This window comes from Ctenopharyngodon idella, chromosome 3, assembly GCF_019924925.1.
Source record: "Ctenopharyngodon idella isolate HZGC_01 chromosome 3, HZGC01, whole genome shotgun sequence".
In the NCBI taxonomy this organism is placed as follows: Eukaryota; Metazoa; Chordata; class Actinopteri; order Cypriniformes; family Xenocyprididae; genus Ctenopharyngodon; species Ctenopharyngodon idella.
Genome location: NC_067222.1, coordinates 20672051 through 20698053, shown reverse-complemented (window position 1 = coordinate 20698053; position 26003 = coordinate 20672051). Strand labels below are relative to the sequence as shown.

Below are 26003 nucleotides of genomic sequence, written 5' to 3'. Positions count from 1 at the left end.
ACCAAGACCGACGGAAAATAAAAAGTTGTGATTTTCTAGGCCAATATGGCTAGGAACTATACTGTCATTCCGGAGTAATAATCAAGGATTAATAATATCATTGCGCCTGCTGCACCCACAGTACGGCAGAAAAGTTCCTTGATTATTACGCCAGAATAAGAGTATAGTTCCTAGCCATATCGGCCTAGAAAATCACAACTTTTCATTTTCCGTCGGTCTTAGAACACGATGTAACTACAGAAGAGTCAAGTTTTAAATAGGAAAAATATCGAAACTCTTTGGTCATTTTTGAGCGAGATGCTAATGGTCTAATCAGATTAAATGAACTATGCTAAGCTATGCTAAAAGTGGTCCCGCCAGACCCGGAGATCGGCTGAATGGATTCGAAAACGGTAAAACTCAACTGTTTAACTCTAGGGGAGTTGGAAAATAAGCCTATTTTCAAAAAAAGTGGAGTGTTCCTTTAAATAATTCACATTTATTAATACCCAATAAGTTTAATTACATTTTAGATCTTAAAATAATAACTAACAAATAAATATTCATCTTATAAAGCATACTTGTATCTAAATCACAAACAAGTACCATGGTTTTCTTAGTATTGGTATTGGAGTACCATGCAAATACCATATATATGTATATAATCTTTCAGTATCATGGTATATATGAAAGTCCCATAGTATTACCATCTAACAATCACTGTAGCAGTGGGGGAGGGAAGGTGGTTTGGTCAGGTGATATATTTGCAGGCATGAGGTCTGTCTGTGTGATGCTGTGTGCACCTGTCACCTGATCAGGAGAGAGATTGCCCTCATCTGCCACCATCCTGCGCAGGCATGCCAAAGAGCCGAAGAGAGGCACAGCGAGCCCCACTCTCAGATACCGCTGCCCTTTACTGCTAAACACCAAAGTCACACACACTGGTCTGCAGAGAGACAAGAAAACATCCTTTATGATCTAAAAGCAGCTTTCAAATTTAAAATGTTACTGATACCAATAAAGGGCATCTCAAATCTCAAATGACCTCTTTCAAAGGCTACAAAAGCTAGCAGGTGGGTGTGGCTTCAGCAGGCTGGTGTGGCTAAAGAATTAATCTGATTGGTCACTCAGGGCTGGTGAATGTTAACTACACCGATATCCCGGCATTCAAAAGTAGTTGTGTATTCTGAATGCAATACTACCTTTTAAAGGTTTGGGGTCTGGACAATTTTTAAGGTTTCTGTAATAAGAAATACTGCAATACTGCTTTCTAATGTAATATATTTTGAAATGAAATTTATTCCTGTGATTTAAAGCTGAATTTTCAGCATCATTACTCCAGTCTTCAGTGTCACATGATCTTACAGAAATCACTCTAATGTGATGATTTGATGCTCAAAAAACATTTCTGATGTAAACATTTCTTTTTTTATGGAAACCAAGAAATATTCTTTGATTAAAACGAACAGCATTTATTTGAAATAGGAATCTTTTGTAGTAATATAAATATCTTTACAGTCACTTTTGATCAATTTAATGCATCCTTGCTGAATAAAAGTATTAATTTCTTTTAAAAAATATTAGTGACCCCAAACTTTTGAACTGCACAGCTCCTGCTGAAGTAACGTCATCTACCACACCATCTGGTTTTCATCCACTATTCAGAAACGGTGTGACATTTCAGCTACACAACCCTAACCCTGCTGAGATTTGACCGAAAGCCTGAAAACGCCCTCCACAGACATAAACTACTGTGAATAAGTGCGGTGTTGGATGCTGAATGAATTGCCGGAAGCAGTAAGGCAATCGTGTAGAAAGTGCCACACCTCGAACAGTTACCCTCCTTTTAACTGGCCATGTGTTCTGCCTTAAAGGAGTAGTTCACCCAAAAATGTAGATTGTGTCATCATGAAACCTATTTGACTTTCTTTCTTTCTTGGAACACAAAAGAGGAAACATATAGCAGAATGTCCAAACTGCTCTTTAACATACAATGAAAGTGAACAAATCTATATATCATTGCAAGCTTGGTTTATATAAACAGAGAAATATTTGATGTGACATTATAGTGTGTGTGTGGGAGAATAGTTTTGCCTTTGTGAACGTAAAAGCTGCCATTTCCTCCCCTCAAAAAAGAGGATTTCCTTGGCAATCCATCTTTTGCTGCTGTTTTGAATGGTTTATTGTTTTTGAGCACAGAGAAGCAAAAAAATATATACTGTACAACCAAACAGAAGTAAAAATGTTTCTGCATGATTCAGTGACTATAAAAGGCTTTTGCTGGGTAAAATTTACTCACCTCGTCTGCCTTAGAGGAATGGGAAGAGAAATGCACAGAAAAGGATCAAACGTGTTGCTCTGCTTAAGACAATGTGGGCATGTCAGAGATGACCTAGAAATAAAGAACGAGAAAAAGAGAAAGCAAGATGGTTAAACAGCAACAACTCAGAGTAGTGGACACACAATCATATTACATAATAAACACACACAAACAATGAAGCTATTAGCCATTGTATTGCTTGAATGAGCCTAAAGGACAGTTGAGTGGAAGAGGAAGTGATGTCACAGGGAAGAGGAAGCACAGAACGTCTCTTGGGAAGAATTATTGTTGTACCTACGGAAACTGATGCTCACAAAATCACAACTGCAGTTTTTTGCATCATCTTTGCCACACGTTTACAGAATGATTTCAAAAGCAGTACATGAACATGTTCAGATCCTGTCTATCTATCTATCTGTCTGTCTGTCTGTGTTAACTGTTTTGTAAAAAGTCTGAAAACAACTTACAGAGAATGGAATCACATGGTTGGAGGAGAGGCAATGGAAGAGATTTACTTGTGATGTCAGCCAAAAAGGAAAGGCAGAGCAGTTTATTATTATATTAAATTTTAATGAAAGATTATGAACACAATGTTTAATTTAGAATAACAAAATAAGACCAGGAGCATTCATTAGGAAAGTAATGTTAAATTAATTTTGATTTACAGTTTAACTTCAAATCTATTCTTCTTAGAATACCTCCATACTAAATACTAATGAATACTAATGCCTTTTTAATTTAAACAATACTCCACATCTTCTGCCTACTGGCACTTGTCAGGTGGAAAGACAAACAGAGAGAGGTGGATAGTGATATTTTTAGAGTGTTAAGGAAAGCCCTGTTCATCTCCAGCAGCTGTCAGAGTGTTATGTGGAGGCTTCGGGTTTTAACGCTGAGCTTTACGGGTGCAGTTCACCCACATATGTAAAACACACATCAGCTGTCCTTACTGCTGAATACAAACAATACAGCAGCAATGCTGCACTTACACACCGAATAGGAGAACCTGATCCAAGAACGTGTGGATAGTAAAATGACAGGTATAAGAATCCAAATGATCTCAGTCTATAATTGAGAACGTATCAGATGACAATACTGAAACTGCAGGTTAGGAAATAAAAAATCAATTCCATTGCCAAATAAGGATATAATTTTTAACAAATGCATTTAAAACCATTATTGTTTCACCGTGTTTTAAAGGGGGCATATAAGCAATCCGATTATCACAATCCTAAACTGTAGCAGGCAGAGCCAATGTGTTTGGTTTACAAAAAGAGTCATTATTTTGGGAATTGGTTGGACTAATGGTTTGTGTCATGTCTAGTTTTGGTTTTGTGTTCATGTTCAAGTTTCATGTTTTATTATGTTCATGCTACTTGTTTCTTTGCCACGTTTGTTATGTTTTGCCATGTGCTCCCATGTCATGTGATTCCCCTGTCCTCATGTGATCTTGTCATGTGTTTCCCTGGTCTTATGTGTCCTATGTTGTCATTGGTTCATTGGGTTGATTGTGCACAGGTGTGTCTTGTCATTAGTCCTTGTGTATTTAAGCCCTCATGTTTGCCTCAGTCTTTGTCATGTATTGTTCCCTGTACCACTGTGGGTAAGAGTTGTCCATGTACCACAGTTGGTAAGGATGTTCATGTTCATGTTCATGTTCATGTTCATGTTCATGTTCATGTTCATGTTCATGTTCATGTTCATGTTCATGTTCATGTTCATGTTCATTTCTAGCCAAGTTTAACCAATGTCATTGTTCATGTTATATTTGCTTAAGTTAAATAAACTGCACTTGGGTCCTCTAAGCAACTTGCCTCCAGTGGATCCGTGTTACAGTTTGGGATGTATAATTTACTAAAGAAAACAGATTCATAAGAATAATTTGCTCAGGAATCAAATTTTAGCGGCGCTTGATGACATGACAACTGAGTTATGCAGCCTTACTAGGGCGAAACCTTCCATTTGAGAAGCACACTCTGATTCTTTAAAAAGATCCGACTCACAAGAAGCATTCGACCCGGAATCAAACTATAATGGTTGCTCTGTATGTTTTTGATTCATTAAAAGCTTTTCGAATGGGAATCAAACTATAATTGTCACTCTGTAGGTTTTTGATTCACTAAAAACATTTGCCTCCTTAGCATTCAATCGGGAATAGGTCGCTGTATGTTTCGCACTGTCATAGGCTGTGTTTACACTGGCACAAAAGATTTTTTACTCACATCTGAAACAGATTGGAATTTGTTGCACACGTGTGTTTATTCAGCACACTGTATCGTTCGCATCGACGGGCACAAGTGCAAGAAGCGTACGTAACCAAACTTTTTGTTGTTGTTGATATTTTTACTGGGCCTGAAAAAGAACCTGTTCATGGTTTCCTGATGCTATTTACCCATCTTCTAAGCAGAACTTACCATACCAGTTCACAACACAGTTTTCCTAGAACCGCAGGGATGTCTCAAAATAACTGAGAGCTCCATTACAGATGGAGAATATGCAAATCTGCTTAATTAATACAAAGTGGCCTATGATAATAAACTTCTGAGACAAAAGAGGTCATCAAACAATGGATTATTCATCTCAAGACACTAGCAACACATATAGACAAACAAAGAGAATTTCCAATGTGCGTCTACCATTATCACATTCAGCAAAAGGGAACAATTTGTGATGCTTTATTCGAGTGGTCAGGATGGTGTGTTCAAGTATTTCTTTTTCCTCTATTGGGGGTCTAATTTTTTTTCTATTGGTCAAATTTTAAATTTTTTTATTTGATTACAGTTTCCCCCATACATAATGCTGCATCACAATATTTTCCACAGTGGTTCAGGAACCTGTTGCTCAGATTTGGCTTCATGGGGAGGATTAAAGAGTACAATAAAAATCTGCATAGGCGTTATTCATCATGAAATTATTTTATATGATTGTTGTATTGTAACTGAGCACCAGATTCTCTCTCTCTCTCACACACACACAAACACACAATCCCTGCATGCCAACTTTTTAAATAACGTCGATGCGCTTGAACTTCTTGAAAGCTTGTATGACTTTGTTACAATATTCTACAAAGTAATATTACAAAGTTCTGATTTGCCACTCGCCGTAATTTATAATTTGTTAATTTTAAATAAATTACAACAAATTTTTCATCTGCATGGTAAGTTTTACATAATACACAACACTGTTAAACTAATGGGGATGGTAAGGACGGATGGTGATAACAGAGGGGATGTTTTTTTGTCATTTTCAACAAAGGAAATGTCATCCTCTGCCAAATTGGGCCCTGTTTAAATCTTCGACTCGTGAATAGAGAAAAAAAAACTTTACTAAAATCAATCCGATAATAACTCAGCAGGGGGTGCACTAATCTAGATGAAAACGAATACACCTTTACAGTCTTTTATTGTCTTCTTTGTTAAGTGTTATTTGCGTTGCACTGATACATCAAGAATGTTTATTTCTTAGTTTAATACCTGTGTGTACGGAATTCCCATTCTTGTTCATGGATTGTCTTTTGGATTACATGTAGTTACTATTGGAGTTTGGTGCTCATGTTTATTTACCTTCTTTGGTAAGTTGGGTCTTCCTTCACCTCTTGTTCTTGCTGATTATTTGCCAACTTATAACCATATGGCAATCTTTGACATTGAATACTAGAGTACTCTTACTGTACAGTATATAATATAGCCTAAACAGTCTATTTTTTGTATTATTTCTTTTTAAAAAAGGTTGAGAAATAGGTGTTATGCAGCGCTTACAGATCTCATGACTTTTTAGCATACGTTGTAACGTGACCTCATTACGTGTAGGTGTATTCTAGTTGTTGTGTTGGAAATAAAATAAAAATCACATTTAATTTTATTAAGTTTTATTTTATTATATTATTTATTTTATTATACTTTTTTATAGCCTACCAAAGTTCAACAAGGAGAGGAGCTCGCACACATACTGGTAGATTTAATAAAAAAAAAAAGAAATAAAAAAAATTACATTAAATTATTTTTTTTTTAATTTATTCATATTATGTTATGACACTGATGACTTCAATATTTGATACTGTTGTTTTACAGCTTTTTCTTTTTTTTTTTTCTTTTACTATTGTTATATTTTTCAAACAAACATTTTTATTATTTTTAGTAGATTTTTTTTTTTTTTAAAAAAAGGTAGAATGAGTCAAGAAAGAAATGTTTAAAATGTTTCCTGCCATACTGGAGATAAAAAGAGTCGGTTTGAGTCAGTTGCATTGTGTGATGCAATACCTAGTGCCTTGTGCTGTGGCAAATTTTAGTATTAATATCATATCATACTGTAATATTGACAAATTAGGATCACATTATTAGTGCAAACAAACAAGCAAATACACTCTTCTGAAATAATCTTTCTCCCTCATAAGCTCAATATTTACTGGTATCCAGACAACAGAAGGATCTAGCTAAATATTTGGAAGACGTTGATGTGAATAACGTTCATGCCATGATCTGCATTAGTATGAAGGCCACTTGAGTGAGAGTCATTTAAATTCTACACAGGGTCTGTCGTTGTATACAGAGCAATGAATCTGAGACTTTTAAACCTTCTCTCATGCTGTGCTGCAACTGAAGCTCTTTCAATAATTTCTTCCACAAACGCTCAGAACCTAAGGCGTACCTCTGGGCCTCGGGATAAAAGTGACTATGCGATGATACTGTACCACCTAACTAGCATCAGAAAGAGACGGTTCCTTGTAATTACCAGTTATCACTGGTGCTGTGCTCAGTCCTACCTTTGTGGACTTCGAAGTTGTGTCCTTTGAATTGGGACAATGTTGGGGGTACTCCAGGACCAGGGTTGGGGACCACTGCTGTGGACCTAGTGCAACAGTGCCTGCTTATTTTCTACACCGGCACTGGTTCTGGAAGTTTTTTTCCCATTCTTTTTTTTTCCACTGAGATTTTAAAAAGGTCTTTGTTTAAGGGTCATAAGCCAGCTACGAGGTGAATCAGAATATTACAAACTATTATTCGAAAAGCAGAGCAGATGTCTAGTATGCTGTCATTTTCAAAACTAATTACAGTTCTCACGAACGAGAGTTTCAGACTGCGTCACACATTTAATCAGTGTTTTTATGTCCGTGTTGAGCCGTCCATGTAGATATTTGTGTGTTTGCGTGCTCAGGCTTGCTGATGTCTGGACTGCAGGCCAGGTGTTTGTGCAGAACTTTTTTGTCAGCAGTTGGATGATGATAAACAGTAATTTTCTACTCATGTCAGTGATTCATCATGAAATTTATGTAAAATGAACAAATTAACCAGCTAGCAGCAGATGGAGGGTGGGGGAAAAAAAAGAGATGTGGATGCCAAAAGAGAAGGATAAAGTAATGTAATGATGTTTCAAAATGACAGTGAAAACTCAGGTAACAGCTTAAGCAAAGCTGGATGAGTGACATAAACTGTTGAGACGCATGTCAGTGGAGAACTGCAGTGAAGGCACTGGGCAAAACTGCATCTGCTAACTGCATTTCACCCACTGGAGCGAGAAGAAGATTGGGAGGGAATATGTGATCTCTAGGTTTTAGAATGTGATTCATATATATTATATTATAAATAAAGGGCGTAAAAAGACTGAATCTTCATTTTTAAAGGTGAGGTATTGTTTTTTTATGATAAAATAATTTCTCTTATCTAAGTTTACTTTGCAGAGGTAATATTAAACTGTACTGTTTGTTTGAGCATCTCAACACAGTAATGTCTCAACTAAGGTTGCAAAGGGGTGGAAAGTTTCCGGTAAATTTCTGCAAACTTTCCGGAAAGTTTCCACGGGAACTTAACCTGGGGAATTTTGGAAATATTCCAATTTGGAAACTTAACAGGAATTTACAGGAATTTATGGGAATTAATTGGAAAATTTGGGAAATTTATATAAATTTATAATATTTATATAAAATGTATCATATACACACATAAATATAAACATTTTGTTTGGTCATAACATAAAATAAGTTATTTTTCGCATTCATTTAATTCTAATTTAGTAAATATGTAAAATAAGTATATTTTTATTGCAGCAATTGTTATGTGTTATTTATTTCAGTGTCACATGATCCTTCAGAAATCATTCTAATATGCTGATTTGATACTCAGTTATTGTCAATGTTAGAAACAGTTGTGCTGCTTAATATTTTTTTGGAACCTGTGATACTTTTTTTCAGGATTCATTGATGAATAAAAAGTTAAAAAGAACAGCATTTATTCAAAATAGAAATCTTTTCTAACAATATCTACTTTAAATATAATACTTTAATATCACTTTTTATCAATTTCACACATCCTTGCTGAATAAAAGTATTAATTTCTTTCAAAAAAAGAAAGAAAAGAAAAAAATTACTGACCCCAAAATTTTGAACGGTAGTGTATATTGTTACAAAAGATTTCTATTTTAAATAAATGCTGTTCTTTAAATTTTTATTCATCAAAGAATCCTGAAAAAAAGTATCACAGGTTATAAAAAAATATTAAGCAGCACAACTGTTTCCAACGATGATAATTGAGTATCAAATTAACATATTAGAATGACTTCTGAAGGATCATGTGACACTGAAGACTGGAGCAATGATGCTGAAAATTCAGCTTTGCAACACAGGAATAAGTTATATTTTAATGTGATTGAGGAATGTCAGGGTAAAAATTTAACTGAAATTGCATTAAATCTGGTTATTTTAATCAAAATTATGCTGCAAGATGTTTTTTTTTTTCAACTACATTTAAGTACCCTGTTACAGGCTAACCTGTAATTTTGCAAATTCCCTGTTTATTCCCATTAATTCCCGTTAATTCCCATATATTCTCATTAATTCCCATGGAAAGTTTCCAGCTTTGAAAATTCCCGGAATTTTGCAACCCTAGTCTCAACCTGTGGTGTGAGTTTGAGGCGGGATATTGCTGTGTTCCATTTGCTTTGGAAGAGGGATGTCGAAGATGGGAATGACGTCACACCCGAGTTGATCGTGTTCTAATACACAGGTCAGAAAATTAAGATGGACGCATCCAGGCAAACTTTTGCGTAATATATTGTTTATTAGCACTTCTGTTAGTCTGTGTCTCAAACTCAGTGGTTCACACAGTACTATCCAACCCTCGGCATTATCTGTGCAAAATACCGCTTTTTTGTTTGTATTCCGAAAGAGCAAGGGCAGTCTTTCACTACGGTTGATATATGCTGAGAAGCCATTTTGGATTCTGAAGTCAGGGTAGTTGCAAATCCGACTTGATTGGGCATTCCACTTGATAGTTCCTACTGGGGACTATAGGACTTTCCCACTTCCGAGGACAAATAGAACTCACCATATTTTTTTGTTTGACCAATGAAAGACAAAAAGTCTGAAAAATTCATTATGTTTGAAGGTCCATTTGGTCACTCTGATGGCACAGAAATTACACATTTGACATTTTATTTAGTTTTAAAACCTTTTAAAGTTAATAATACTTCTGACAATATATTTCATGACGTATACTCATAAAAACAAAAACCTGAGCTGAATAATACTCACTTTATATGTGACAATTAACAGGTAACAAATACAGTCCAGGCAAGATATGAATAACTGAATTGGGTAGTTATACAAAAATACTTTTTTGTAGCTTCAATGCAGACCAGTGCTATATCAACTGAAACATAATAAAATTACTGAATTGTGTTGTTTCTGGGGCACTAGTATTCACCAAATGGAACTGCAAAAATAATGAACAGGTTTCCCAAACACCCCTCATCTTCTATTGGTCGGGCAAGCAAATAAAGACATCATAATCTGAAAACCACGCCCACCGGGGGGGAAAACAATCCAACCGTCTCCATTGACTTTGTATTGCGTGAGGCTGCCTCCTTGTCATTTCTGACTTATAACAACAAACAGAACAATGTCTAAAAGCTGCCATATGACAAGATGTACAGAAAACAAGCTAAAAAACCCAGAACCAAAAACCCAGAAGTTTTTATAAGCTGTCGACCCAAAAAACGAGCGTTTAAGGACTAAAAAGTGGATACAGGCGATTGAGACAGAGCGCGACATGTCATATTACTATGAGAACTATGCCCACTGGAGGGGGGCGTAATTGGCGACAGGAAATATAATATATAAAACTGACATTTGGATATTTGACTTAACAGTGACAAAATGTTTACTGCACACGTAGGCTTACTGAGGCATACTGAGTGTCAGGATCCCAAAATTTACCCATTGCATAAAAGCCAAGTGCATAAATGTAAATCTATTGAACAAACATATTAGTGGCTTGGTAGACCGTATAAATCAAATCTGCACTATATAGTTTAGTCACATGTTGAGTCTGTTTCAATATATGAGGCCACAGTACATGGTGTCCTACATAGTTTTGATTTTTAGAAAAAGTTTGTTACTACATAAAGAAATATGGCTTGAGTTGTCTATACAGTCAGTCTGAATGTGAGGTTGGTTTTAGTTGAAACCGACTGGAGGTATTTGTCTTAGAACTTTAAGTGGACCACTAAATCAAAGACTTTGATTCTTTGATGGAGACTTCAAATGGAGATCTCTTGTGGACAACCAAACCATCTGGCCAGATTGGAGTTGCTTGATGGTGATGGTTTGCTTGGATCTTCTGTCTAAGAACAGCTTGCCGCAGTTGGACATATGCTGCATCCTAAATCTGTTGGCTTTATCAATATTCGTTAACACAGATGATTAGCTGGACTGGGGGAAAAGAGGCGACCGTATCCCAGGAGTTAACATAAACTAATTCATCTCATTTCATAGCAAGTGGAGGGGGTCAGATTTGGGAAGTTGTTCCTGGGAATTGTTTTTTTCCATTGATGGTCATAAGTCATCATTCTCTCAACACTCTCAGAAAGAAAATGTGCAAAAATTGTAGCTTGACATCTTTGTGCATTTTTTAACCCTTAAATAGTACCCTTTAAAACCGGATGTGTCATCGGCGACACATCCAACAAAGCTGTATTCATGTTACCGTAACTATTGAACTGTTTGCGCTATCGTAATAATTCAAATTGCTACAGACAGTAGACAACATGGGGTTTTCGACAATATATGGGATATTGCGGTAATTTTGTGCCTTCTGTCAGCAAATGGCAGCCGATTTTGGGGAGAGCGGGTGGAAGGAGGATTTGAACGGAGAGATATGGAGCGCGGCAGTTTAGGGAGTTTTGGATCGCATAAATAATAGAACAAACAAAAATAGGGCAAAGGAGTACACAGTCGATTGGGATGATTTTTGATAAGACTTGGGAGGAGGCTAAGCGAGACACTTTCGTATTTGGTGTGTGTATCTGTATAATGTGTCTGTGCGGTAAATGTATGTGTGCATATGTATATGTGTGCGTGTATGAAAAAAAATTCTCCTGAATGAAAACTGTGCAACCCAGTGTCAAAAAAAGACTTGTATATATGTAATATAGTTGAATTTTCAAGTTTGAAGTGTTAAATTCTTTCGATCATCATTTTTCTCTTTTTTTCTAAATGAAAATCAGAAAATGTATTCTTGTTTTTTTATTTAAATCCTATTTACAAACTCACCACCATACATATTAATGGTCAATATCTGTAATTTATTGAAAGCCATTTGTTTTCTGAAAAAAATGACACCTTGCACTTGGAAGATAGCACATTGTGTGAGAATTTTATAATAAAAAAAACATAATATGTGAAAACGGGCTATTTTAGCTTCAGATTCTAAAGGGTTAAGATGTGTTTTAAGGTACTAATATACACCTTTTAGAAGTCAGAATCAATTTGAACAATTTATTGCAACATGATCATATCACTTTTTGATGACTGTGTTGAAATTTCATTTGTTAAAAATGTAATAATCACGATATTACAGTTTTTACTCTTCTTTTTTCCTTGGTGAATGGTGAGCATAAGAGACTTCTTTCGAAAAAATCTTACGGCCCCAAATGAGGTGTGTTGTGTGTTGGCGGTACACTTACTTATATTGCGCCTGGAAGTGCTCCTGTACAAAGCTATGTTGTACACCAGGCTGCGTCTGTGGTGGGGTCGGGGTATCAGAGACAGGCTTTTCATCACGCCCTTCTTGACCCTGCAACAAAAACAAAAAGGTCATATAGGCATTTAGATACTGTGACCTAGAAGGCCTCATCTTTCCAGGAGGTGCTGGTGAGAATATCAACCTGACTTCTGCCTCTCAGAGTGAACCAATATTGTGCTCTCATTCTTTCAGTCAGTTTTATACTGGCATTAGTGAACTTGACAACAGCTAAAAGAAAGATGGGAGGATAAAAACCACAGGGAGAGCTGATACACACTTCTCAAGGTCACAAAACAAGATAAGAAATAGTAGAGACTGTATGCCTATACTACAGTTTAACTAAAAAGATTTTATGTCAGACAAAGACAGAGAGAAAGAGGCAGAACTAGTGGAAAACATTTCAGCTGGTTTCACCGTGAGATGAAAGCAGAGTGATGGCCACCATTGTTTTATTTTTCATAGCTGTAGGTTTAGCTTTTTATATTACATTTTTTATATAAACAAGTAGGTCAGGGCTTTGTCAAACTTCAATCTGTAAATATTCAGAAACTTTTACTAGCAGCTTAACTAAAAAAAAAAAAAACTTGGAAGCATATTGTTCTTATCAAAGCTTTGCAGTTCGATTCAGTCGGTTAGTTCCTTTTAAAGGCGTCTGGCAAGGCAAAATGTTTGAGAAAGACACTCCCCACAATTCCTCGCTGTCAGCTGAGTCATGTCTGCCCCCTCACTGACAATCTGAAAGCTTTGGAATTTATGGTTGAAAAGAGGTTTTACATGCAAGAAACTAGAGACACAGCAAAGTCCTGATGAGAAAGTATACTTTTGCTTGTGTATGCTAACACCACCCAAGAGTTTGAGTAATAGGGAGAGTTCATTCACCTCCTTTCTTTGACCCTCCAGAAGAAAATGCGGTCTTTATCTCTCCCCTTTCTCCTCCTCTTAAATAACCAGTCTTATTTTTAATACCACTACCTGTTTATCTCTCTTTCGCTCCTTTTATGCACTAGTCTACTAATTCTACTTAGCTAATAATTAGGGCCTTGAGTTTCATGCAGAATGGTGCTCCAGAGCACAAAGAGGAACAAATCCTCTTGTCTCTTTCTAAAGGCTTGAGGTTCATTGGCGTAATTACTGTTCATTGGGTCTAGTACTTTTTTGTGCTGGAAAAAAAAAAAAAAAGAGCAGTGTTGAGGTAATGAGTAACTATTGCTGAATGTAATGGTGCTGCTAATTGTTCAGGGACAGCTTTTCCAGTAACACGCTACTTTTTTTTTAGTGTTGTTTACTTGTTGTATTGTATTTCAGCAGTGGATTTATATACGAGTGGACTAAAGTCATAATCAAATCGCACTATCCTAAACTGTCCTCTCTCACATGTTTTCCTTAATGGTCTGATTCATTCTAGCGAGTCAGTTCAACCTAAATAATTTGATTCATTCTACTGAATCTGTGTCCTAAACGGTCCTCTCTTTTATATGTAGCATTGGAAAATCAGATGTGTTCTACTGAATCAGTTTGTTGGAACCGTTCTTGTATTTGAATTGATTAAAAAATGATTCCCAGATGTTGCTGTTCATATATTTTTAACCATTTTATTTTTTATACTATACTATTTTTAAAGTTTAATTTAAAGTACATTTATTTGTTCAGTGCATCACTCTAATTGAGATTCTAATTAAGTTAAGGGTGCTTTCAGTAAGTAAGTAAAGCAGTAAGACCTGATTTCGAGAGAGGACCCGATTTGTCATGACACCGGTGACATGAGTGACAGTGACCGCTGGCTCCAGGATGTAGCCGTGTCCAGTGATGCAACAAAGTTAACATATGTTTAATTTTATGCAAATGAAGAGCGACTTTTGGGAGCGACAGCCAATAGGAGTGAAGTCAGTGGAGCACACGTGATCCGTCGCTACATCCTATAGTGTGTCGAGGCAAGATGGAGAAGTTCATTTTAGTGGTCAGTAACTTTCCTATAATTTAAGATACATATGTCTTCATGTACATACGGTGGTACTCGCCATGCTGACTGGCTGAATGGTTTCGTGAACCCAGATAGACCGGCACTTTCGCTGCAGATAAAAAGCCGCATTCATTGTTCATCTTTAATATTGAGCATTTTATGTACTGATTAGTCTTTTCCCTCCAAAATGTTTGTTTGTAGCGGCAAGTTAACTGATTTGTTGTCTACAACATGGAGTAAGATCTGTAATTGTCATTCACAAACATTACTAGGAAACCAGTATTTGGAACGCCCATTAGTGACCTCACCGCCAGCCACTGGCGACATGCAGCGATAAAGTCACTTGTAGTGTGAACGCAGCTTAAGAAGTTTTTTCCCCCAGTGACGTGTTTAGCCTTGTGATTTCTACTGAGAGCTGACTACTAAGTCCCACAGGCACAACACTAAATGCATTGCTGTACGGACACACATTCCATTGTTATCTGTGTAGGGCAAGAAGGAGGAAAAGACTTTAGGCCGTTATTCAACAAGTGGGCTTATCACTTCACTAAATTCTTCTGCCTGCCTCAGCCCGGTTAATGAGTGTTAAGGTCTTAGAAGATAAATGCTCCCAGACCCTTAGCGGGGAATGTGTCTATTGATAGTAGCTTAAGTACCACACCGTACTGCTGGAAAGAGAGAACCTATTGTTCAAGAATGTGTAAATCGATTTAACTGAATTATATCAAAATAATCACAAATAATCACTGAAAAAAGCCCCCAGTTTAAGATAATTCAATGATGTTGTTGCTGGTAAATCATTGAATATATTGTACAAAAGTAGCAACCAATGTACTGTTTATTCCCTTATCATTAATCATAAAACTATCACTGGCCAATGGTCTACCATTTTACAGTTGACTTTATAAACTGCCAGTGTTAATTTGATTGCATTTAACATTTAGAAAGTTAACATTTTTAAACTTTTTGCTGAATTACACACTCTTAAAAATAAACCTTATTGGCATCAATGGTTTCATGAAGAACCTTCAACATCCATGGAATCTTTCTATTCCACAAAAGGTTCTATGTAGTGGGGAAAAAAAGAAGATTCTTTCGTTTTTAAAAATGTTCCTTACATTAAGAAAAAATGGTTCTATTAATAACTGTTCACTGAAAGGTTCTTAGGGGAACCAAAAATAGATTTTCTATAGCGAAAACCCCCCTTTGGAACCTTTGTTTTAAAGAGTGTGAGTGTCACTTTCTCTAAGCATTGCGTTTTCCCTCTATATCCTTGCAACGTTGAAACCTGTGGATTCGCTGCTTTCTCTGACAGTGTGTAAGTCACAGTGCATTTTAACAAATCTACCACTGAGGTTGCTCTGTGAGTTATAGTGGTCTTTAATAAATATACCTTGCTATAATCTTAGTCTCTATAATGCAGACAAACACACTGTTGTTAAATTAAAGGACATTATGGATAAGTTAAATGGTTGCACTTCATCTTGCCAGTACCATATTGGGTAACACTTTATTTTAGGGTCTTTTAACTAGTTGCTTATTAGTATGCATATTACTAGAATATTGGCTATTTATTAGTAATTATTAAGCACATATTAATGCCTTATTCTGCATGACCTTATTCTACATTCTTAATCCTACCCAATACCTAAACTTAACAACTACCTTACTAATTATTAATAAGCAGTAAATTAGGAGTTTATTGAGGAAAAATTCGTAGTTAATAGTGAATATGTGTTCCCTATACTAAAGTGTTATATTGTTCATGATTCAAGAAGAATGAGACCAACATCAAAGGGTTTGGTTGACCCAATGTGGTCCTTGTTTTGAATAGAGGTGGTAGTGGATGAGTGAACTGGACCAATTGGAGTCGGAGAGCACAAGCTGCTTGAAACAAGGCCAAATGTACCCGGTGCCAAAGGTGTCGTTTGAAAATGGCAGATTGGGCAGCACTTTGATGTGTTGCATCTGGAGCCTTTAAGTGAGTGTTTAAGACAGCTTCATCTTTAACCGTTTCCTGACTAGGAAGAGGATCACGTCTCCTAACCTTTTAAAGTCACCATGAAATCAAAATTGAAAATTCGTATTGTTATGGAATATTGCAATGCTTTTTATAAACGATTTATCCATGCACATCATTATTTTTATTAATGTACCCTTGTAATCTTTAATCAAACTTAATTCCAAAGTTCCAATCAATTCCCAATGGACAAAATCAAGTCCTGGGCTTACATGTTTTTTTTTTGTTTTTTTTTCAATAAGTCTTATAAAAAATATATATTGTTAAAAATCACACATTATTTGTTGCTTGTCACATGTAGTAAACCATTTTTGTGTTGTGGGTAATAGGAGGATTTTCCACCCGGCTACCACGGCAAGTATATTTCAAACCTGTGGGAAGCACTGAACGCCCTTAGTGTTGAATTTTCTCAAGCGATTTTGCAACAGGTTCAAGTTGGTCACACAAATTTGCTGCATTAACCAACAGAAAGCTGCTTGGTTTGAAAGGGATTTCACAAGGTGACCTCACTTTGTTTGGCACTGACTATCAAACTTAGTTTAATTTTCTCCAGTTTTTGTTTCAGTTTCCCTTCAGAAGAATTGGAATATAGCGTACAAGTCATATGGACTATTTTTGTGGTTTTTTGTCGTTTTGGAGCTTAACAGCACCATGAAAAATGGCACATGATCATTTTTGGGTGAGCTATTCCTTTAAAGTTTTATTGCATACGCGATGCAGTTAACGGGGGCAACGTGTGAGCCGGTCTGAGAAATTGAAATAAGGCCAGTATGTAGATTTGTTCTGCAATCATAAGCATATATGGTACATGCATTTCTGCAAGCTTGCACAGATCTCCTTTTAATTAAAGCACTGCGACATTACAAATGAATAGGAGAAATTATGTTTTAAATTAGCAAATAGGTGAAGCAGGCAGTTTTTACACTCATCATTTGTTCTCATAATCATTACTTTCTATCCTCCGCCTGGGTAAATCTGGCTGAGCTTCCTAAATCAGCCCGTGTGAGACATTATCAGTGGGGTTTATGTCTTCTTCAGTCTTAAGTGTCTCAGTCATAACCATCAAATATTTGTAGAAAAAACTTTGAAAACTACCTTAAAAGTATAGTCAGGCAATGCATGCTGTCACGGTAATGGCATTAAGATGAATAATTCACAACCCTGATCAGACAGATGGATGCGTACCTTGTGGAGGGACAGATTCAGTGCATCTGTTGTAGTGGCCACAACACAGCATGGCCCAGATAAGCAAAAAGAGCCTTTTAAATCACTTAAACATAGAAACACACACATGCCCGCCCCACACGTACACCGGAAGCATTAATGAATAATGGACCTCCCACTCCTCAGAGATAGACTACCTGCTGGGCTTCAAACTAAAAATATCCCCCCTTTTAAAAGATGGAGAGGGAAAAAAGCAATGAACAATGGCACCTCTACTTATGGCCAACGGGAGATCGCTCTCATTGACTCTATTACTGCACTGATCTTACAAATAGAAAGCTTGTAAAATAGTCTAGGCAATTCTACAAGGAATAACTAGTGAGTAATGGAATAAATCTACAGCAGTGTCACTAAAAACTATTTGGAAACTTAGGCCATACTTAATGCATGAATGGAATTGCATTAACATCACTCCAATGGCTCAAATCGTACCTCTCAGGTAGGTCCTTCGGGGTGTCTTGGAGAGGGAAGTCACAACTTCTTGCTACTGGGGTTCCTCAGGGCTCAGTGCTAGGACCACTTCTCTTCTCCGTCTACATGTCATCATTAGGATCTGTCATCCAGAAACATGGCTTTTCCTATCACTGCTATGCTGGTGACACTCAACTCTACTTCTCATTCCAACCAGATGATCCAACGGTAGCTGTTCGCTCCAAGCTGGTGGAACGACCTGCTTATCTCTATTCGAGCAGCTGAGTCTTTGGCCATTTTTAAAAAAAACGTCTAAAGACAATTCTTTTTCACTTTCTTATTCTATTTGTCTTTTTCTGATTTAAAAAAAAAACAACAACTTTGGTATGTGCTAGACTAACTGAGCACTTGTTACAGCACTTGTATACTGTTGCCCTCTTGTTGGTCTGATTGCTTCTATTGTTCTTCTCATTTGTAAGTCGCTTTGGATAAAAGCGACTGCTAAATGAATAAATGGACATGGAAATGAAAAATGTAATTAACAAACTATTAAACCAAGTAGCATTTATTTTAAAGAAAGGTATAGCATATGCACACTTGACAAACTAAATGATTAGGTTTTAAATTAAATAAAGACAATATGAATGAGGCATTTATATAGCACTTTCTTATGTATTACTGTACACCCAGTACATACCATTTTGTGCATATCTTTTATTGGTTTTTATGTTTTATGATATTTGTTTTATGGCATTCTGACATTTTTGTGTGTAGTTTAAGTGTTCAAATAAAGGGGGCGCTGTATGTGCCCTATCACTGTTGTTTGCATTTCTTTCAGATTTCTTACAAACGTTTTTCGGCGCAATTCCACGAGGAAATAGAAAAACTAATGAGTTAATCTAGGTGCATGTCATCTGCATGGTTCTGTTTGCATTCCATCTTTTTAGGAAATTAAGCATTATGTAAATATACTGTGGTAAAACAGGGCAAGCATTTAATTAAAAATAATTATGTCCTGCCAGTCTGTCAGAGACAGTTGTTAAATGATGTGTCTGGAGCTTTGGATGTTAGCCTTGCTAATGTTAGCGTTGTTCAGTCAGAATGTAAGCAAGAGAACGATGGAAAGACTAATGTCAGAGAAGAAATGCTGACTGAGCAGAGTCAGTGTTTATACTAATTCAGGAGTGTTTTCATGTGCACCAGTCGAATGTAATTACAAGATCTAAACACTATTTAAACTATAGATGATATCCACCTCCCTCTGGTAAAGAACTAGTCTTTTTGCTTGAAGGATGATGCTGTATCACTCTACACATACTGTAGTTCAAGACTTGTAAGACCACATTCAAAGAGAGATTGACCTTTTATGATTGTGAAGAGTCTTTATATTAACGATTATAACGTTTTTTTTTTTTTTTTTTTGTCCACTATTATTTACTGTATGCATATATAGTTTTTTACTTGGGCAGCCAGATAAGTTTCAGGACAATATAAATCTTAGGTATCTGTTAGAATAGTAGGTTTGTGATGTCAAATATGTTTCTTGATGCTTTCATTAAAAAAAAAAAAAATCCCAGTTTTGTACTAAACTCATCTCGTGTAACCAGACTTTTGACTCTTTCATCATAAAGCAGGGCCCTGTGAAGTGAGGTTCTCCATATATCACAATATTTGGATCATTGACAAATATGGTTTTTAAAAGTGTAAAAAAAACAAAAAACATAATGGAGATATAATTCATTTTGAAGTTTTATTAAGTGTTAAAAATGATATTATGTGGTTTTTATAATCAATTAACACTGCATTTGTCATTTTTTACGAGATGGACAAAATTTGTCACCAAAAAAGTTATTCGGTTTAACCAAATAACGCTTTTGGTTATACCAAATGACGATATTTTCAAACAATGCTAACAGGCTGATATCTAGCTAGTTAGCTTGCTAGCCACTTAACAAAAGGACAATCAAACATTTTATATTTAATACAAGTTTTTAAAATAATACAACATTTTCCATGTTTTATAGCGGTTGTACCGAATGACCTGATTTTTTGGGACATGTGTATGAACAAGTGAAAACATGAATTTTTCAAATAGTTAAGAGAGAGTTAGTTAGTTTGCTTCACGACCATGTGGTCCTTTGCAGGTGTCTGAATGATGTCACATCCTGTCACATGATATTGACCACATGACTTGATCCAAAATGGTCCCTTTATATTGGTTACTCCGAATGACATCAATGAAATTCATTTTTCTGGACATTCTTTCTCATAACAAAGCGATGACTTCTACACATAATTTTAATACCATTTTGCACTATGTTGATATATGATGTTATAAAATCATGCCAGAATAAAAAATATATACATGTATTACATTTTTTAAGATATTTTAATCACAAATGAAATGGCTGTATTGGCCTTTGGACGGTTAAACCGAATGACCTTTTGACACTTCAAAATCTTTAAAATACCTTTATATGTAGCAAAATATAATTAAAACCTTTTGGATTCAATGAAAGAGGTCTAGTTGTACTACCTTACATACTTTGGATGTCATATCTTTGTTTTTTATTAATATTAAATTTAGCTTTCGGACAAAAAAATGACCCGTCACATCATTGAGCCATATATATTGGCGGTTTGTAGTAAAGACATTGAGTTTCAGTATGCATTTGACACTCATTCACTGAGGTGCCCCGGACATGACATGCAGGAAAAAAATAGTAGGCTAAATCGTGCGCACGATTTATTAATTCGTTCCCTCGATTTACTAAAACGTGCGCACGATTTACTATTTCGTTCCCTCGATTTATAAATCATGCGCACGATTTAGTAAATCGAGGGAACGAATTAGTAAATCATGTGCACGGTTTAATTTTTTTCTTGCATGTCATGTGCGGGGCTCCGTAGTTTTCAACTAAAAAAAGAAAAAGTTTTTGCGTTTTGGCTGCTCATGTTATGATTTCCATGTGACCTACAAAAACACGCATGTGAAAACACATACTGTAGTTTGCAACAAAACTAGCCCAATGACCAATCAAAAATGGCCCAATGCAATTTTCTCCATTGGAGGGGGGGGGTCCTTTAGCGACCTTTAACCTGCAGAGAAAAAAAAAATCAACCTGCAGCAACAATTTAAATGTACATGTAGCCCAATTTCTCAGGAAAACCACAGATTTGACAACACTGTAGCTGTGTAGTGTCTTTAAATAGTCACATCGCCAGCTACTGGCCTGGCATGAATAAAACTGTTTTTTTTTGTCGTTTTCGCAGATCCGTGTGAACAGGAATTGTTTTGATAACATTGTCGTCTGTGTGTGAAAAACACAAAGGATAAAATTTTCCATTTTTAGTACATCATTGTCGTGTAAACATACCCTGAGACACATGCAGACTATTTAAGTCTTTTTGCACTTTAATAAGACAATCATAGACACCATGTTGTGATTCGAATTAAATTAATTGTACAATCCTATTTTTGATCGATTAATCCAAAAATCTTTTTTAATTTTTTTTAATGACTGGATACCACATTATCTGTACATGTTTTCCGCATCACAGAAATCATAAGGCCCTAGTACGGTCCGGTCCACTTTGCAAGAGCCTCCAAGTTAGACAGAAAGAGACTGGCTAACCAACATGTAAAGTGACCAACTACAATTTGTTTTCTGTATGTGTCATTTATGGGTGGATTTACCTGGAAAACGTTGATACTTCAATAATAGGTGTAAAAAAAATAATTCAAATAATTGTACAGCAGTATCAGTACTTGACTGACTACACACTAAAAGAAACTAGTGGGAATGTATGTAGACTTTTCTGTTGCAAGACGAGACATATGTTAGAGCAATCCTGTGCCTGTATGTTTGTTTGGTTTGTGTTCAGATGAAATGCTTCAAATGAATAATTTAGGTGTTTAGATGCAGGGGAGATCTCATTAGTGTGACTGATCAATAACATTGTGCAAACAGACAATCTCCCCATCTGTTTAGGAAGAGGAAGTGAAGCTCCGCTAAAGCGAGAGCTAAGAATAGAAATGGTCCAATAAGGACGTGCACAAAAAAAAGTGTCTTTCAAAGTTCTCTCTCCCTCTGTGTCTTTCCCTAGAGGTGGGCAACAATACATCCAGCAATGCTGTGAGACTCTGGCTTCCTACCTTGTGCTGGTTTCTATGGAGATGCCAGTGGGCAAATACACAAAGAGAGACAGAGAGACCGAGATAAAGAGAGAAGGGGAAAGAAAAGCTAGTCCTCCGCGGAGAAGAGCTCTTGGCAAGCTTTCAGAACTGGATGCAGAGCAGCGTTTATTTCCTTTCAGACATCGTCAGGGAGAACCGAGAGTATGTGAAATGAATAATAATGAGGGGCACTTCATGTAGCGTATTTACCTCTGTGAGGCACCTGTGACGGAATGAAAGGGAAATCAACTCTGATGAAAGGAAGGATGTGATATTGCTTCTCACAATTCTGAGAGTATTACAAAGCATCATTAAATTAGACAAAATGCCCTAAATTTTATTAAATATTTGTAGTTCTATATTTTAATAACTAATATGATATATATATTTATCAATTTACTTTTATTTACTCTTTTAATATTTTATAAATATAGAAATATAAGATTTTTTTAAGATTGGTTGGTATACTTCATTTGCATCCTCAAGGTGAGGATATAATAAAAAAAAAAATATTATTTTAAATTATGTTATCATTATTAATTAATTATTTTTAAATATAATTATTATAATTATTTCTAATTTGTGTATATATATAAACAAATTCAATATACACAAATAATAATAATAATGAAATACTTTAATAAATAATTATATAATTTAATGATTAATCATATAATATCATTAATAATAATAATAATAATAAATAATACATATTCTAATAATAAAATATTTTAAAAAATAATAGTGACAAAAAGAATGTCTTTTTTTTTTTTGCATAAATTTCTGAATCCGTATGCTTAGTTATCAGATCACATTAATGGAATCTCCTGAGCTGGTGTTGCTCTCCAAACTGACAGAAGAACACCTGCGCCACTAGCAGAACATCTCTAATATAGTGCTGCCAAGTTGAAAAGGCCCACCTCAGACAGTACAGCCCATGCTGGCCTTTCTCTGGTCTGCCCAGTCTGCTCAGGCTTGGATTGCACAACTCCCATGCTCCGCTTGGGCAGTTCCAGAAATCCCCTGATATCCCAGACATCCAACAACAAGCCCTTTGACCTGCAGATGTTCAACAGCAGGTGGTTTCCTCCACAACAGAAGTTCTCCAGCGGCTTCCTATACTCTGACTCATCAACATTACTGATGTAAACTACAATCATGAGTCTGCAGAAAACATCTGCAGGTGGTGTGACCCACTGTTATACTGACAGAGTGAGACTGAAAAAGAGACTCACAGTCCCATGGTCTCACAAGCTTTCAAAAGCTAGACAAACTTCTTAAGACTATTTTATTTTATTTTATTATTTTATTTTATTTTATGACCCTACATAGGACAAGCAGTTTGGAAAATGGATGGATGTATTTTTTATATTTATTTATTTATTTTATTTTAATTTATTTATACTGCTGCTTCACTATCCATAAGCAGGTGAGCTTAAAAGTTCAATTTCAACCTGCTTTTACTACATCCATAGTACTGTATTTAGTGAAGTCATGGGTGGTCCATCGATAATTAATTTTGCCATGTTGCATCACAAAATACAGCCATCGTTTATTGGCAGACGACACTATCTCTAGAGTTACTGTGATAACCAGATTAATTAAAGAGAATGTGTAATGTTGTAAGAATTTTGGACACAGTCATAATGACATGACTGTAAATTAATATAAGCCCTGTATGAGGGCTGCAGGAGGGGGTTTGCACCTCTCTCTATCGCTCTCCTTCAGTCCATATGTCCAGAACAAGCGTCTCTTTCATCCACTTGTTCACAAAAGCTTCCTTTCATTCCGTTGAGAGATGGCTTCACACCAGTTCTGTTTCCAGAGTGATACCCAGTAAACATAGTGAAGGGAATGCCAAAAATCAGTGGCCTCGGGGTCAGTGTGTGTGTGTGTGTGTGTGTGTGTGTGTGTGTGTGAAAGATAGATCTAGCTGTTTGTTTACAGGCATGCACTTGTCAACCTCCATTAGAACATACATGTATAATAAATATATAATGAATGTCTTCAAGAGTGAGTCTGAAAATGTCCGCTGGGCTCTGGCTATGTCTTCACTATCGCTGCATGGAGGAGGGTCGTGCTCATTTCAGGATGTGTACTGACTCATAAATGAGGCATTTTGAGGCACCATCCCTATCCTTATTGAGATATACTGAATCTGGGGAGGAAACAGAGAACTATGGGTGGCCCATTTGTCTCATTGTGGTGCACATTCTGTATATGTATGGGTCTGTGTGTGTGTGTGTGTGTGTGTGTGTGTGTGTGTGTGTGTGTGTATACAGTGCTTAACAAATCTATTAGACCACCACCCAATGTAAGGTTTGTGCCACAGCTGCCCTAAACTAATAGTATGTGTAAGCTCTTAAGTCACTGTAGTGTTTTTAATGCTAAAATATAATTATTGTTGGGATTTAATGGATTCAAAGACAGATTGCACAAACGTTTCATCAAAAGCAAGTCTTTGGGAACAACTAGAAACTATTTGGAAGTCAATAACAACAGAGACTGTGGAAGAGTACATTAAAACAATGCCAGCACGAATTTAAGCTGTTATCAAGGCCAAAGGAGGCCATACAAAATAAAAATAAAATATATAATATTTTTGGTTATTATGTGTGAAAAAAGATTATTTAGTTTCATTTTGCTATTTGCCTAATAAATGACAATAATTTTTTATTTATTTTTTTTAAACAAGTTTTTGACATATTCCTAAAATATTTGTGTTTTCTCTCGATTATGACAGGTGGTCTAATAAATTTGTTAATCACTGTATATAATTTGTTTTAATTATAATAAAATTATATATATATATATATATATATAAATTTACATCATTTTATTATCATTAAATTTATATTTTTATTAGTGAATAACATTTTAATAATAATAAAATGAATAATTTTAAAATTCAAAGTTTCATTTAAAAATGAAAAATTAAATCAATTAAATTAATTTGTTACAATTAACTTTAAATTTTAAACATGATTTACACAATTTTAAATGTTTTTGTTTTTATTTGTACATTTGAAAAGTAATTGAACTGGATTTTTGAATTAAACATGAATTTGCTCTGGGTGATGTGTGTGTGTACGCTTATCAGGAAGAAAGTCCCTATACAAGTAATTCCACCCTTTATGACGTGATACAGGCCATACTCGAAAAAAAACTCTCCGGAACCGGAAGTAGTGTAGTTGCCACCGAAATACTCCATCATACGTCCGACTCATGTTTTGAAGCTTTGGCTTTGTTTAGCATGAGAATGAGAACTCTTTAACAGTGTAAATAAGTGAGAATGCATGAAATATCATTAGACCCCCCTTTAAGAACCAGTGCAGTCAATATAGTCTGCTTTGCTGTTCATGGAGGTTTCTGAGGTTTTTGTACCTGGATAGAAATGGGTTTTAGAAATTCCCTCCCATACGAAAAAAAAATAAAAAATACTATAGTACTTCCCCACAGTACACTTTGTGAAGGCTAGTATCGTTGTCCTTCAGATGTTTGGCTGCAGGTGAAAAACGGATCTCTAGCAGCTTACACATAGCATGCATCAACACCGACTGTCAATTTGAATACTGCTGTTTCTTTTACTGACCTTGCAATGTCTTTTGAGACTACTATATCCCATGTTCTTATAGCAATATGCCACAAGCCTTTATCTGTGCGCCTGCATAGGAACATATCTTAAAAGGAAAAGAACTGGCTTTTAATAATGGATCAAGTTCAGTCAAAAAGGGCATCAACAGAGAGTAGATGAAAGTACTGCTCAGAGATAATAAGCCAGGCTGTAGCCACAGGCGTAGCCAGAGGAACTGAACCGGCTCGTGACACAAACGCACACATACACACAAAGATCATCAATTAAAGACAGTACGCTGCTGCGCTACCAGACTGTTGAT

At 35.9% G+C, this 26003-nt stretch overlaps 1 protein-coding gene across 5 annotated transcripts in view; it reads right to left on the bottom strand.

Annotated features, from left to right (window-relative positions):
* Window positions 1-26003, bottom strand: part of usp43b (ubiquitin specific peptidase 43b) — an 86663-nt gene that overhangs the window by 48074 nt on the left and 12586 nt on the right. For 2 of the 5 annotated variants that reach the window (XM_051888326.1, XM_051888322.1), the window contains exons 3-5: window positions 12257-12366; window positions 2279-2371; window positions 790-925 (exon numbers count right to left, since the gene is read on the bottom strand). In XM_051888326.1, the coding sequence (XP_051744286.1) occupies window positions 790-925; window positions 2279-2371; window positions 12257-12366 (339 nt within the window). Of the gene's footprint in view, window positions 1-789; window positions 926-2278; window positions 2521-12256; window positions 12367-17951; window positions 18172-26003 lie in introns of those variants that run through there. The other 3 variants (XM_051888324.1, XM_051888325.1, XM_051888323.1) reach the window with 3 other exon arrangements.